Source organism: Harpia harpyja, chromosome 4, assembly GCF_026419915.1.
Source record: "Harpia harpyja isolate bHarHar1 chromosome 4, bHarHar1 primary haplotype, whole genome shotgun sequence".
Taxonomy (NCBI): Eukaryota; Metazoa; Chordata; class Aves; order Accipitriformes; family Accipitridae; genus Harpia; species Harpia harpyja.
In genome coordinates this window covers 64,309,125-64,322,591 of record NC_068943.1, presented here as the reverse complement: position 1 = coordinate 64,322,591, position 13,467 = coordinate 64,309,125, and the positions used below count along the sequence as shown (strand labels likewise).

The 13,467-nt window shown below is 41.7% G+C and overlaps 1 protein-coding gene across 1 annotated transcript in view; it reads right to left on the bottom strand.

The window, feature by feature from the left end:
* The window catches only part of PDE7B (phosphodiesterase 7B), a 183,238-nt gene extending 173,446 nt beyond the window's left edge, over window positions 1–9,792 (bottom strand). The window contains exons 1-2 of the mRNA XM_052784442.1: window positions 9,663–9,792; window positions 9,413–9,527 (exon numbers count right to left, since the gene is read on the bottom strand). Coding sequence (XP_052640402.1) covers window positions 9,413–9,433 — 21 coding nt within the window. The 5' untranslated portion in view covers window positions 9,434–9,527; window positions 9,663–9,792. The remainder of the gene's footprint in view (window positions 1–9,412; window positions 9,528–9,662) is intronic.
* Window positions 9,793–13,467: the final 3,675 nt, after the last annotated feature.

Sequence of the window (13,467 nt, the reverse complement as noted above, 5' to 3'; positions counted from 1 at the left end):
TCTTTTTATCTTTTGACTGTTCTGCTTTTTAAAGCAGTCCTACAAAAACAAAGCAACTGTGCACCTGAGGAATTTGCTTGGTGAAGAAATACATTCCAGTTTTATCTTTCTAGCTGGCACTCATAGTTTGTTCAAGAAAATGAAGGTTTTTTTAATAACAGAATTTTATAATTTGGAAATATACTTTCAGTATAGTAGTTGTCTCTCTACAGGATATTATTTTCCACTTTATTTAGTATTGTAAGGGCATTTTCAAGAGTTTTTTTTTTTTAATAACAGTGTCCTCAGATCTGCTAAAGCAGAAATAAACTCACTGTCCTCCCAAGCCTTCAACAGGCAAAGCTCCCTCCTCTCCTTTGCTGATGCGTGCAAGTTCTCCTTTATTAATCAGGACTAATTATTGTTTTCCTGGCTGTCTTACAGTCTTCTAATGACTATATTGATTAAACTGGAGATACACTGCCTAATTAAATTTATGATGGCCATTCTGATGCCACTTAAACATTGTTATTAATAGACACTCGGATATTATGGCAGTGTGCAAAACAGAAATGCCTATGAATAAGTAACACAGAGCCAAGTCATATCCCAACATTTGAAACAGAAAGGGTCAGTAGTCTGTTTCAACATGGCTGTCAGTTAACACAAAGCCAGAAAAGTGCTTTCTCCACGAAGACCTCATGCATCTGCTTTCATGTCTCTCTGAGTGCCTATGCGAGGTCTTCTCCTGCTTCCCAGCAGCCTGGTACACAGCAAGTCCTCATTCTACCTAACCTTCTCAGAGGTTTAAAGCCAAGTATAAGTGGTAAGTGAGGGAAAGGCAAAACCAAACATCAGGTGTTGCCCATATTTAGGGTACTTCAGTGTTCAGCCTGCATACGTAAGTGAAGCTCACAGCACTGCTACATCCTCAGTTTCTTGTGGAAAGTGGTAGTCTTCTACAGAAATATTAAGCAGATGCTGTCCCCTGGGGCTGTCTAAGCAGAGGTCCTAGTTCTCATTCTATACCAGGAACAGCTGAACTCCTGGGAAAGTACTAAGGCATTTCATGTGAATATGTGTTTGTTTCTAAAGCACAGCAACCACCCAGGAATCGTCATCCCTCTTTCCAAGGGATGAGTCCTTTCACACTAATGGTAGCTCTGCCACCCCATATTAGGACAAGCCCCAGAGCTTAGCCAGTCTTATCATAGAATCATTTAGGTTGGAAAAGACCTTTAAGATCATCGAGTCCAACCATAAACCATGCCCATTAAACCATGTTCTGAACTGCCTTGTCTACATGCTTTTTGAATACCTCCAGGGATGGTGACTCAACCACTTCCCTGGGCAGCCTATTCCAATGTCTGACAACCCTCTCAGTAAAGAAATTTTTCCTAGTAGCCAACCTAAACCTCCCCTGCCACAACTTGAGGCCATTTCCTCTCGTCCTATCTCCAGCCACCTGACAGAAGAGACCAGCACCCACCTCACTACAACCTCCTTTCAGGTAGTTGTAGAGAGCGATAAGGTCTCCCCTCAGCCTCCTCTTCTCTAGACTAAACAGCCCCAGTTCCCTCAGCCGCTCCTCATAAGACTTGTGCTCCAGGCCCCTCACCAACTTGGTTGCCCTTCTCTGGACACACTACAGCAACTCAATGTCTTTCCTGTAGAGAGGGGCCCAAAACTGAACACAGTACTCGAGGTGCGGCCTCACCAGTGCTGAGTACAGGGGAACAATCACCTCCCTGCTCCTGCTGGCCACACTATTTCTGATGCAGGCCAGGATGCAGTTGGCCTTCTTGGCCACCTGGGCACACTGCTGGCTCATATTCAGCCGGCTGTCAACCAGCACCCCCAGGTCTTTCTCTGCCGGGCAGCTTTCCAGCCACTCTTCCCCAAGCCTGTAGCACTGCATGGGGTTGTTGTGACCCAAGTGCAGGACCCGGCACTTGGCCTTGTTGAACCTCATACAATTGGCCTTGGCCCATCGATCCAGCCTGTCCAGATCCCTCTGTAGAGCCTCCCTACCCTTAAGCAGATCAACCCTCCCGCCCAACTTGGTGTCATCTGCAAACTTGCTGAGGATTCACTCGATCCCCTCGTCCAGATCATTGATAAAGATATTAAACAGAACTGGCCCCAATACTGAGCCCTGGGGAACACCACTTGTGACCCGCCGCCAACTGGATTTAACTCCATTCACCACAACCCTCTGGGCTCATCCATCCAGCCAGTTTTTTTACACAGCGAAGAGTACACTTGTCTAAGCCATGAGCCGCCAGCTTCTCAAGGAGTATGCCATGAGAGACAGTGTCAAAAGCCTTACTGAAGTCAAGGTAGACAACATGCACAGCCTTCCCCTCATCCACTAGGCGGGTCACCTGGTCACAGAAGGAGATCAGGTTGGTCAAGCAGGATCTGCCTTTCATGAACCCATGCTGACTGGGCCTGATCCCCTGGTTGTCCTGCACATGCCGTGTGAGCGCACTCAGGATGAGCCACTCCATAATCTTTGCCGGTACTGAGGTCAAGCTGACAGGCCTGTAGTTCCCCAGATCCTCCCTCCAGCCCTTCTTGTAAATGGATGTCACATTGGCAAGCCTCCAGTCATCTGGGACCTCCCCTGTTGACCAGGATTGCTGAGAAATGATGGAGAGTGGCTTGGCGAGCACCTCCGCCAGCTCCCTCAGTACTCTTGGATGGATCCCATCTGGTCCCATAGATTTGTGAGTGTCCAGATGGCATAGCAGGTCATTAACTATTTCCTCCTGGATTAAGGGGGGTATATTCTGCTTTTCGTCCTTGCCTTCCAGCTCAGGGGGCAGAGTACCCTAAGGATAACTGGTCTCACTATGAAAGACTGAGGCAAAGGCAGCATTAAATACCTTATCCTTTTCCTCATCTCTGGTGGCAATGTTCCCTTCTGTATCCACTAAAGGATAGATATTCTCCTTGGCTCTCTTTTTGTTGTTAACATATTTGTAAAAACATTTTTTATTGTCCCTTACAATAGTGGCCAGATGGAGTTCTAGCTGAGCTTTTGCCTTTCTAATTTCCTCTCTGCATGACCTAACAAGATCCCTGTACTCCTCCCAAGTTGCCCACCCTTTCTTCCAGAGATGATAAACTCTCCTTTTTTTCTTGACTCCTAGAAAAAGCTCCCTGTTCAGTCAGGCTGGTCATCTTCCTCAGCGGTTTGTCTTGCAGCACATGGGAATAGCCTGGTCCTGAGCCATTAAGATTTCCTTCTTAAAGAACGTCCATCCTTCCTGGACCCCTTTGCCCTTCAGGACCGTCTCCCAAGGGACTCTCTCAACCAGTGTCCTGAAAAGGCCAAAGTTTGCCCTCCGGAAGTCCATAGCAGTGGTTTTGCTGACCCCCTTCCTTGCCTCACCAAGAATTGAGAATTCTATCATTTCATGGTCACTAAGCCCAAGACGGCCTCCGACCATCACACCTCCCACCAGTCCTTCCCTGTTTGTAAACAGTAGATCTAGCAAGGCCCCTCCCCTGGTTGGCTCACCTACCAGCGGTGTCAGAAAGTTATCTTCCACACACTCCAGGAACCTCCTAGACTGCTTACTCTCTGCTGTGTTGTATTGCCAGCAGACGTCCGGAAAGTTGAAGTCCCCCACGAGAACAAGGGCACATGACTGTGAGACTACTGCCAGCCGCTTGTAGAATGATTCATCTGTCTCTTCAACCTGGTCGGGCAGTCTATAACAGACTCCCAGCACAATATCTGCCTTGTTGGCCTTCCCTCTCATCCTTTACCCATAAGCACTCAACTTTATAATCACAAATGTGGAGCTCTGTACAATCAAAACTCTCCCTAACATAGTGAGCCACCCCACCACCTCTCCTTCCTTGCCTATCCCTTCTGAAGAGCTTATAGCTATCCATTGCAGCACTCCAGTCATGAGAGTTGTCCCGCCATGTTTCTGTGATGACGACTAAGTCATATCTATCCTGCTGCACAATGACTTCCAGCTTCTCCTGTTTATTGCCCATGCTGTGTGCATTGGCACAGATGCACTTGAGCTGGGCTATTGGATCCACCCCCAACATTGGCATGCTGCTCCCAGGCTCATCTCTGGTGAGCCTAGTTTTATTCCCTTCTCCCTTCAAACCTAGTTTAAAGCCCTCTCTCTGAGGCCCGCCAACTCATGAGCGAGAATCTTTTTCCCCCTTTGAGATAGCTGGACTCCATCTGTTGCCAGCAGGCCCGGTGCCGTGTAAACCTCCCCATGATCAAAACCCCCCAAATTCTACCGATGGCACCAGCCTCTGAGCCACGTATTAATCAAGTGTGTTTTCCTGTTCCTTGTCTTCACAAGCACTGAAGTGTGCTGTGGGAAAAAGGTTGGGTGATGGGACAGAAAGGGAGTAAGAACATGAGAGTACAGACTCTTTCAGAAGGAATAAAGGGCAATTTCCAAAGGGAGCAGAAGTGAGTACACAGTAGCTCAATATCATTCTCCAGGAGTTCTCTAGTTGAAGTTGAGGTTTCTTAATTTCACTTTTACGGAAGTATATTTCTCTGAGCCGTCTGAGTTGCTGAATATTCAGTCAAAACATGCCTACCTCCCACTTAGATTCTCGGAAAGGTAATGTTCGTCCTTTCCAAAACATCTTTCCTACATCCAGATGGGTTAGTATCATAGACTCTGCTACGAACAACCATATAGAAAATTGTATATAGGTCCTGAAAGCAGTTGCTCCACAAGTGTGTTTTTCTGCCTCTGACAATTAGCTAAACTTAGTTTGACAGGAGATTCTGTACTCTACTTTAAAAAAAACCTTACACTTCTGGCATTAACACATGCCACAGTGAGATATTAGTTGGTGAGTTTTCTCATACCAGGAATTTTTGTGGGTAACTAGTATAAACCTACCAGCTAAGGAAAAAAGTACCTCTGCGACTATCTTCTTCTAAATATTTGTTTCTTATTTTTAAAATAACCTATACAAAGAGAAATAGAACTTGCTGTTTGTGTCTGCATGCAATTCTTCTTTAGCTAAACCAGAACAAATTTGTCTCTGTGTGCGACTGGGAGAATCCTAACTGCTCCTCCCCACCTATTAAGAGGGAGAGATCATCAGCTATGTTTATCCATCCAGGCAACCTGGATGTCTTATTTGGCTGGATAGTAAGCTAGCAGAAACATATCATATACCACCATGAGACTATGTGGCTTAAATAAGTATCTAAACTGAGTTCTCATCCATCCTCACTCACAACTCCCACTGGGAGGAAGAACAGAATAAGAAAATCAAACTCAATAGGGCCCTTTCATTAGTTTAGTTTCTGTAGTTCAACACTATTTACATAATAAAATGATAGTTATACATTTTTCACTTTCTAAGAACAGAACAAGTAAAAAATGTATATCAAAATTACAGCATTGCTGGACTGCAGATACCACACTATTAAATGTGTGCAAAAGAAATGCTTAAATCAGTTGACTGTTGTTTTTTGAGAATTGTCTCTGCCCCAAACTTTTCACTTACAGTTTTGCCACTGCAGTCTGGCTTCTAGTACTGCTCTCTCTTCTATCTGATCTGGCTCTGATTTGTTAATTTTCTGCTTTAAAACTGGAGGCTTTAAAATAGATAGCTATCACTAGCCCAGATCTGAGCACTGTGAATGCTAGCAATGTATCTCCTGAATCCCACAGTCTGTTACAGGAAAACAGAAATGATAAATTCAGAGGTTCAGATATTGTTTTCTAATGCAATTTTCTTGGAATGCTACTGTAGTAAAAACAATAATAAAAATAAAATTAAGTGTTCTAAATTTTCAGGAAGATAGTGAAGAATTCTTTTTGCTAAAAAATCTTTCAGAAGTTGACTTCGCATTTTAAATTTTTATAAATTAATTAATTAAATTGTCTTAACTACAACAAATATATTCCCTCTCTTTAGCATTTACACAAAGCTAATACTTCAGACCTGACAAATACCAACTACTATCAGAAGACACATTTTTTGATTTCCACTCATTACTGTGAAATCACAGAAAAAGGTTACCAGCCACCCTTGTCTGGTTGCATATGTGATGCTTGGCTTTGTGGCCCAGCTTTTCAGCTACCGTTGTTCATCTTTAGCTACCTAAAAAGATGGACCTCATGTTGGCCAGAGAAAGAAAAGGCATTTGAACTTCTGAACTGCTCTGGACACTTAGGCTACACGTCTGTGTGTCTCAGTGCCCCCAGGGTATAAACTCTAAATAACATCAGTTCCGCATCCTGAAGTTTGTGACTGAAAAGTGCAATGTTCACACTAGATGCAAAGCCAATGTTTCACTGAAAGTGTAAAAACTGATGTCCCTGCAAGGGTAAGCCTGCTTTCTGGCTGAGGAACAAGAAAAATGAATGCTATAATTCCAACACAGAGAGTCCCATCTTCCACCCAATATGGATGTAGGAGGAGAAATACTGAGCCATCATTTCGTTACAAAACACTTAATTTTGTTCTGGCAGCTGGTAGGACCCCAGCTGTCCCTTTCACTTTCACCCTGTGACAAACACATGGAGCTCTATAATAATTTCAAGCACGAAAATGAAGAAAAGATGAACAATAGTGAGTTGCTAAGAATGCTCATTTACATGGGATGTCTTCCTGGCTGCCTCAAATGACTTGTTTTTCTGTCAGCCCAACTGCATCAAGGGCTTTTGGCCATATATCTAGCTTGATTACAGGACAGATTAGGTCTTAAACATTTCTTATCATTAAATAAAGAGGCATAAGGTTTTAGTGTATTAACAGTAATATCTTGGTTAGTAGCTGGCATTTCTGCTTCATACAGCTCCTATAAAGGAAATTACTGGTACAAGAGAAGTTTTTTCCCTAGGAGACTGAGAAATTACAAGAAAACCATATATATATACACACACATAAAATATCAATTTTCAGGCTGTTTCTCATTTAAATATGCTTTAACTATTGGTAGAAGAACCATGGGGTGAGTGAAAAGGAATGACGTATGATTGAATGTCTCAATTATACTTCATAATTGCAATGAAGACACCGGAAAATCAGTCTGCTTTAATGACCTACCTAGAGGTGTGATAAAGGCAAGCAGAGGGCTGGGTTTCAAAAGGGAAAAGCACATAAACAGGGAGGAAGGGGAGGAAACAGGTGCTGTTAGAATGATATATTTATATACCAGTTTACAGAATTAAAAATTTCACAGTTTAAAAAAGTGATCTGCAATACATTGGATCAGACTCAGCAGAGTACGCCTTACTCTACTGGAATCACTAGAGATTCACTAGTGACAGGTCTTGTCCTCAGAATGAGCAGCCATTCATATGACATGAAACTTCTGCAATACAGACTTTTTTTTTGAGGCAATGTGACTGCAAATGTCAGTAAGCATTTCATCCACTGCAGAAAGGCCAACCTTAAATTATATTTTGTTCCTGATGCTGAATTAAGAATGTTCAGAGAAAGCATTGCAGGTAAACTTTTCTCACTGAAGTAGAAAAACAGTGTCACTTCCTCAGCTGAAGTCTACTTCACATATTTACTATTAGTATTACCAGTAGCAGTTGCTACAAAACAGATGCAGCAAGGTGTAGATTATAGAGCTTAAAAACTAAGCTTCTCAAAAAAATGTTTATCAAAAGAAGTGAATAATTTAATTCTAGGAAATTATTATAAACAAATGTCTTTTGGAAACTTGGGTATCTTCATGTAGTTACAGGGTTGTTCCTTACAGAACAGACTGTAGTCCCTGTAGACTGAGGCTTCCCCTTAGTCAAATTTACTAATTAATTATCTAACAAATACTGTGTTAACCTTTCTAAACTTGAGGCTAGAGGATCAGTGCTTTAGCTTTTGAAAACAGCTGGCAGTTCACATAGTAATACTTCGGGGAGGGCAGAGGAGGAGAGAATGTTGTGGAGATTACAGAATAACAGTTCAACTAACAAAGCTTGACTTTGGGTTGTTGGATGATATGAAAAAAAAATATCCTCAAGTATCTCCAAAGAGATGGGGCCCTAAAGAGTTTATCTGTGACAAGCCTCTTTATTTCTGCAGTCATCAGTGAAGATACAGCAAAGGAAATGGAGGAGCTGCAGTTATGCATTTGCAATACACAAAGTCCTTGTTTTCCCACTAGGCACTGCAGAATAGCAATTGTCCATTCACAGCACATATCACATCCTCTGCATTTCAGAGCTAATATTTTTGCAGTCCTTAAGCTAGCATGCTTCAGCCTAGTGTAGTTAATTTTTGTAACCCTTTGAGGTGCATTGCATGAAGTAGGTGTGCTTATGTTGTGTTCCTTGTTACATGAATTTTCAGGTATAATTTTTTAAGTTAAACTGAAAGGTTTTTGAATTGCAGAGGGTTTATATCTACAGCAACATCTCAAACAGAGCTGTAAAAAGTCTCGTTTCACAAACTGGGAAAATATGAAGATTGCTAGTCATTGAGCATACCTGTATATTAATCCAATTCACAATATAAATCCGCTGTGTTGGCTGAAATTATTAAGACCACTCATACGCACACACACACGAGGTCTGACAAGTGGCTCCTCCTCTTGTATTTTAGAACCACAGTCCTGAAAACAATGTTAGTTTTATGCTAGCAGTTGCTTTCGTTTCCTGCAGCACACACTGTCCACTGTAATGCTGCAATACTCATTCAAGGCAGATCACTAGCTCAAATATGAATTGAACCTATATGCCATCTAACAGACATCAGGCTACATTACTTCAACTTCCAAGCAAATTTCCACTCTTTGTTTAAGTAGCAAAAGCTATCTGAAAACTGGTGTTGATGTAAGATGATCAGCTCCCTCCCTTCCCACTGAGGATCTGCCTATAAGCCAAAGTGCAGACTGCTTCTTAACTAACTTCTGAACCCAAAACAAGTAAAATAATCTAAGCATGTAGTAAAAAAAAAAAAAAAAAAAAAAAAGAGAGAGATGTGGTATATGTACTCCTAAAAATGAGGCCGATATTCTTTTCTGCTTGACCTGTTTATTTCCAACTCTTTCTCTCTCTGCTCTAACTCTCAAACTCACAGTCCCCTCAGGATAAGAATGAGTTTCTGCTTTCTTCTCCCTTCATCTAAGGCAGCCAAGTCCCAGGTCTCCTCTCCTGACACAGAGCAGTAGGAAAGCATATAGAAAAAACAATCACCCTTTCCTCAGAGGGGTCACAAAGGACAACAATAACAGATTCTTTCTGCAATCTTCTTTTGCCATCAAATGGTTAAATCAACATAGGTTAAAATTTTCATCTAGTTTGAATAAAGAGAAAAAGGGAGGAAATTCAAAAACCGGTTGCTGTAGTAACAATCACCAGTAAAAATCTTTTCCCCTAAATAATAGTATTATCTCCCTCTCCCCGTCACAATTTTAGTTCCCCCTCAAAAATAATCATGCTGCCTCTTTTAGATTTGCTGTACATACCTCAACCATTAAACAAGACATTTAACCATAGTGGCAGTTCTGTGACCTTTGAATGCCGTGAAATCTCTAAGCGGTGCAGCTTGTTCATGAAGACTTGTACTGCAGAATCCAGTAACTGCATCCAGGATTAGGAATAGAATTAAGTAACGACAGCAAACAAAAATAAAATTAAAAAAAAAAAAAAAGGAAAAGGAAAAAAAAAAAGAAAACAAAACCTCCCCAAGTCCCCCAACCCAGCCAATAAAACCACCTTAAGAAGCAAAAAGACTCGGGAAGAGAGTGCACTTTTCTGCCAGTGTAAGGGCTGGGGTAGAGCTGAGCTTGCTGCAGTCTGCCTGCCTGTGTTCGGAGCCGAAGGCCGTGCAGGGCTGGGAGGTGCTGTCAACTGCCACAGGCGCGGGAGAGCAGACCAATCCGCGCCCGCACTGTCAGCTCGGTGGAGCGAAGCCTTTTCTGTTTATGTTTCCTCATTTCGGGAGTGACGTCAAAGGGTTTAGTTTTTCCTCCGCATGTGCTATTAATTTTAAACAACTACTATGAGAAGAATGTGGCAGTGATTTAGGCAGGCTACCCTATGCAAAAGAAATCAGAGTCATGATTTATATGTCCTGGATTTAGCTTAGAAATATTTTATAATGAGAGGTACCAGAAAGATCCAAAATATCCTCACAAAATGGGGAAAGGCTGTAAATATGCTTATACATATTGAAGTATTCTGAAATATACCCAGGATGTTTCCCAGTGAAAGCTGGGTTATCTGTATGGGTTGTGGTGCAAAAATCAGACCTGATTCTGCCCTTGCCCTGAACTAAGTCAGGAACTGCTTCTCTAAATTCAGCAGTGTCACACCAGTGTAAACTTGGCGAAAGAGATAAGACCGAGGCTACTGTACACGGCCCTTTATCAGTCAGCAGTAGCTACACTGCAAATTAGCAAACTTCTTTCATTAGCCATCAGTCACGGATGCAGTCACCCTTAAGGTCTGCTGCTCTAGGCAAACACTCTTTTGTTCCACCAGCAGATCGCAGCCCAGCCATGCTCACCTACGAGCTCCGCTGTTGACCACCACACGGGGTTTCATTTCATACCAAAGTCCATATCAAAAGGCAAGAGGCAATGGTAAAGCCTGGCTTCTGGTATCACCCCATCATTGTCAATGGAGAAGCTATGCAGCTGAAGCTTCAAAAACAAGTAACTTATGTCAAGGTTGATTACCAGGGGCAACAAAGGCCACAACACCACAAGATAATTGATAGGAGGTCAGCTGACAACGATAACTGTTTAGCTATCTTCATCATTTTAATTTTATTGATTTGCTTTTCTAAGGATTCCTTTCAAAGAGATTGGTTTATGAGGCACAGTTCATTCCTAAAAAGTCTTAACAGTCTAGCGTTTAATTTTAAAACACATACAAGTGCTTTTGAAAGTGGATAGGCTGACAGCTTTTGAGAAAGAAATTTCTCAGCGATTCACAGAACAGGTACAAAAATAGTAGAAGTAATAGGAGCTTCTCTATGACCACCACCTGATGCTACCAAAATGTTACTCCAGAGGCGCCAAAATATGTAGTGATTTTTTTTTCTCACTGAAAAATCTGCCTGTGCTGTCACTGTTAATGTCATCAGCTTCAGCAACAAATGCAAAGGGTTATGGTGCTATAAATGCTGGAATAACATATTAAAAAGTATTAAATAAGTTAGAGATTTACAAAATCAATTAGAGCTCATTAAGTTCATCCAAGAGTACTTAGAGAATTGTGTATGAAGCAATCTGGAATGCATAAATAGGAACATTATTTGTAGTCCACAGAAAATCATGTTCATCTTCACTCAGCACTGGTGAGGGGGCAGCTGAGTATTGCACTTTGGGAATTGCACTTGAGGGACTAGTTTTGGGAATGTCAGTTGAAAACGACATGGGTTCTAGTGAGAACAACCTGGTGTCTATGAAGAAAGGCTGAGATTGACATTGTTTTGTCCAAAAAAGGAGAGTTGATAAGAATTAACTATAAAGGGTACATTTATCTAACACCCCCCCCCCCCCAACAAACCAATACTAGAGTTTATTCTTTGGCCTGGAGACATTATCTGGCCTTTAAACTCTTTTACAGCCTTCATGATGACATAGCTGCATCTGAGCTGGTAATAAGTCTCAAACTGTGTTTGGGAAGTTATTAGGGCAATGCCCAAACTCCATGAGGGCCCGTTCTAGGAACATGACATTGTAGATAATCAAGGTCCACCATTCAGGCCTGTGTTCTGGCTCTGTTTATTTTACCAGTATACATATAGGCAATTTGCAAAGAAGAAGGGAATAAGTTTTTCTCCATATTCATTGTGGTTAGAACAAGTAAACTGCAGCAGAGGAGAGTTGTTTGACATAGGAAAAGCTGAAGGTAGGAGAGTGAAGTACTGAAATAGATAGGCTGTAGTAGTCCACAGTGTCCTATTACTGGCTATTTTTAAAAGTATGGTTAGGCAACCATAATTTCTGAGCAGTTTTTATATAGGTGATCCTACTTTGGAGCATAGAGGTAAGAGTAGGAGATTTTTGAATGTCTATTCTGATGCCATTTTTTCCATTTTCTCCATTTTAGCATTGATCTTATTAATAACATTACACTGTATTTCATGAATTAGGGTCCTGGTACATTCAAGTTTTGCACAAAGTCTTAGACAGGTATCATCTCTCTCCTAAAGAAGCTAGAGGTTACTTCAGCCTCTGGGAATCATGTGGCCCTCTGACAATAAGTGGTCACTGTGGTTTTTGTGATGTAGATGCTTCCTGGGTGAAAAGATGGAGAGGCCTAGAACCATTTATGATTGCAATTTCTATTTAGAAAAAGATAATCTCAAATGAGTACATGCATGTAAGGATGGGAAACAGAATGCATGGCTGTGCAGTGTTACAAGGAAAACCTTGGTTTCCTCAGCATAACCACATGCTTCCATGATGGGATGGAAAGGACTGCTGAGAAGAAATGGACTCCATCTAACAAAGAAAGAAGGAAAAACTTTAGTATAGATTTGCTAATCTAATCAGCTATGTGCTAAAATATCCTGTAAGGCTGGTGATGTGAGTGTCCAAATAAATGTGACCCACACTGGCCTAGACAAAAAAGCTGAAAAAAAAATGAAAACTCTGTGATTCTTTAAAAAATGTCATTGGAGGAAGAAGAAAGCAAGCCAAATGATGCTCAGCCTAGATGTCTCTATACTGATGTAAAAGGTATTGAAAATAATAGATGGAGCTGGAAAACTTAATGCAAGATCAAAATTACAACTTAATTGACATAAGAGAAACTGGGTAGGTTACAGTCATGTGAATATGTGACTGGAATACTAATACCAAAGAGCACAGCTTGTTCAGGAACAACAGCAGGGAAAAAGGTGAAGGAGATTATGCCACATATCTCACTCAGATGATCAGAATGCAGCAGAAAACACATACTGAAAGTCTGAATGATAATACAAAGGAAAAGAATATAGGCGTTGTTGGGGGATCTGCTGCAGATCCAGGCACATCAAGTGGATAACTCTTTTTGTTAGCAATTAGCAGGATTGTCTGAAGCACAGAACTTGGCCATAATAGGAGAATTTTATCATGCAGCTCTTGGAAAAAGAACTGAGCTGGACTTACACACCTTGGTTTGTTCTCTCCAGAATAAGCGTTTAGAGTGCATTTGGGAATCCCTCAAATTTATGAGCCAGGAGTCCTGCTTGACTAAGTAATTTATTTGACTTCCTTTTACAGTCCTGGCCCAGCACTGGAGGCACTTTAATATTTGTCTTTAGCTGTTCACCCTTCTCAACATAAGTGGCACACCAAGACATGCTATCCCACCATGGGATGGCATTCCTCTTCTCAAATCTTCAACCCTTCCATTGTCGTCTCAGAAAGGAGCTTGGCTATTGGAGAGACTGCTTAATCTGCCTCACCCAAACCACACTCCTTATACCTAGACATACTCCCTGAAACCTAAAAAAAAAAAATTCATCCAAGTGCCAGTAAAACTTCTGTTTGCACATGGTAGAGTGGCAGGCACTGTGCATGGA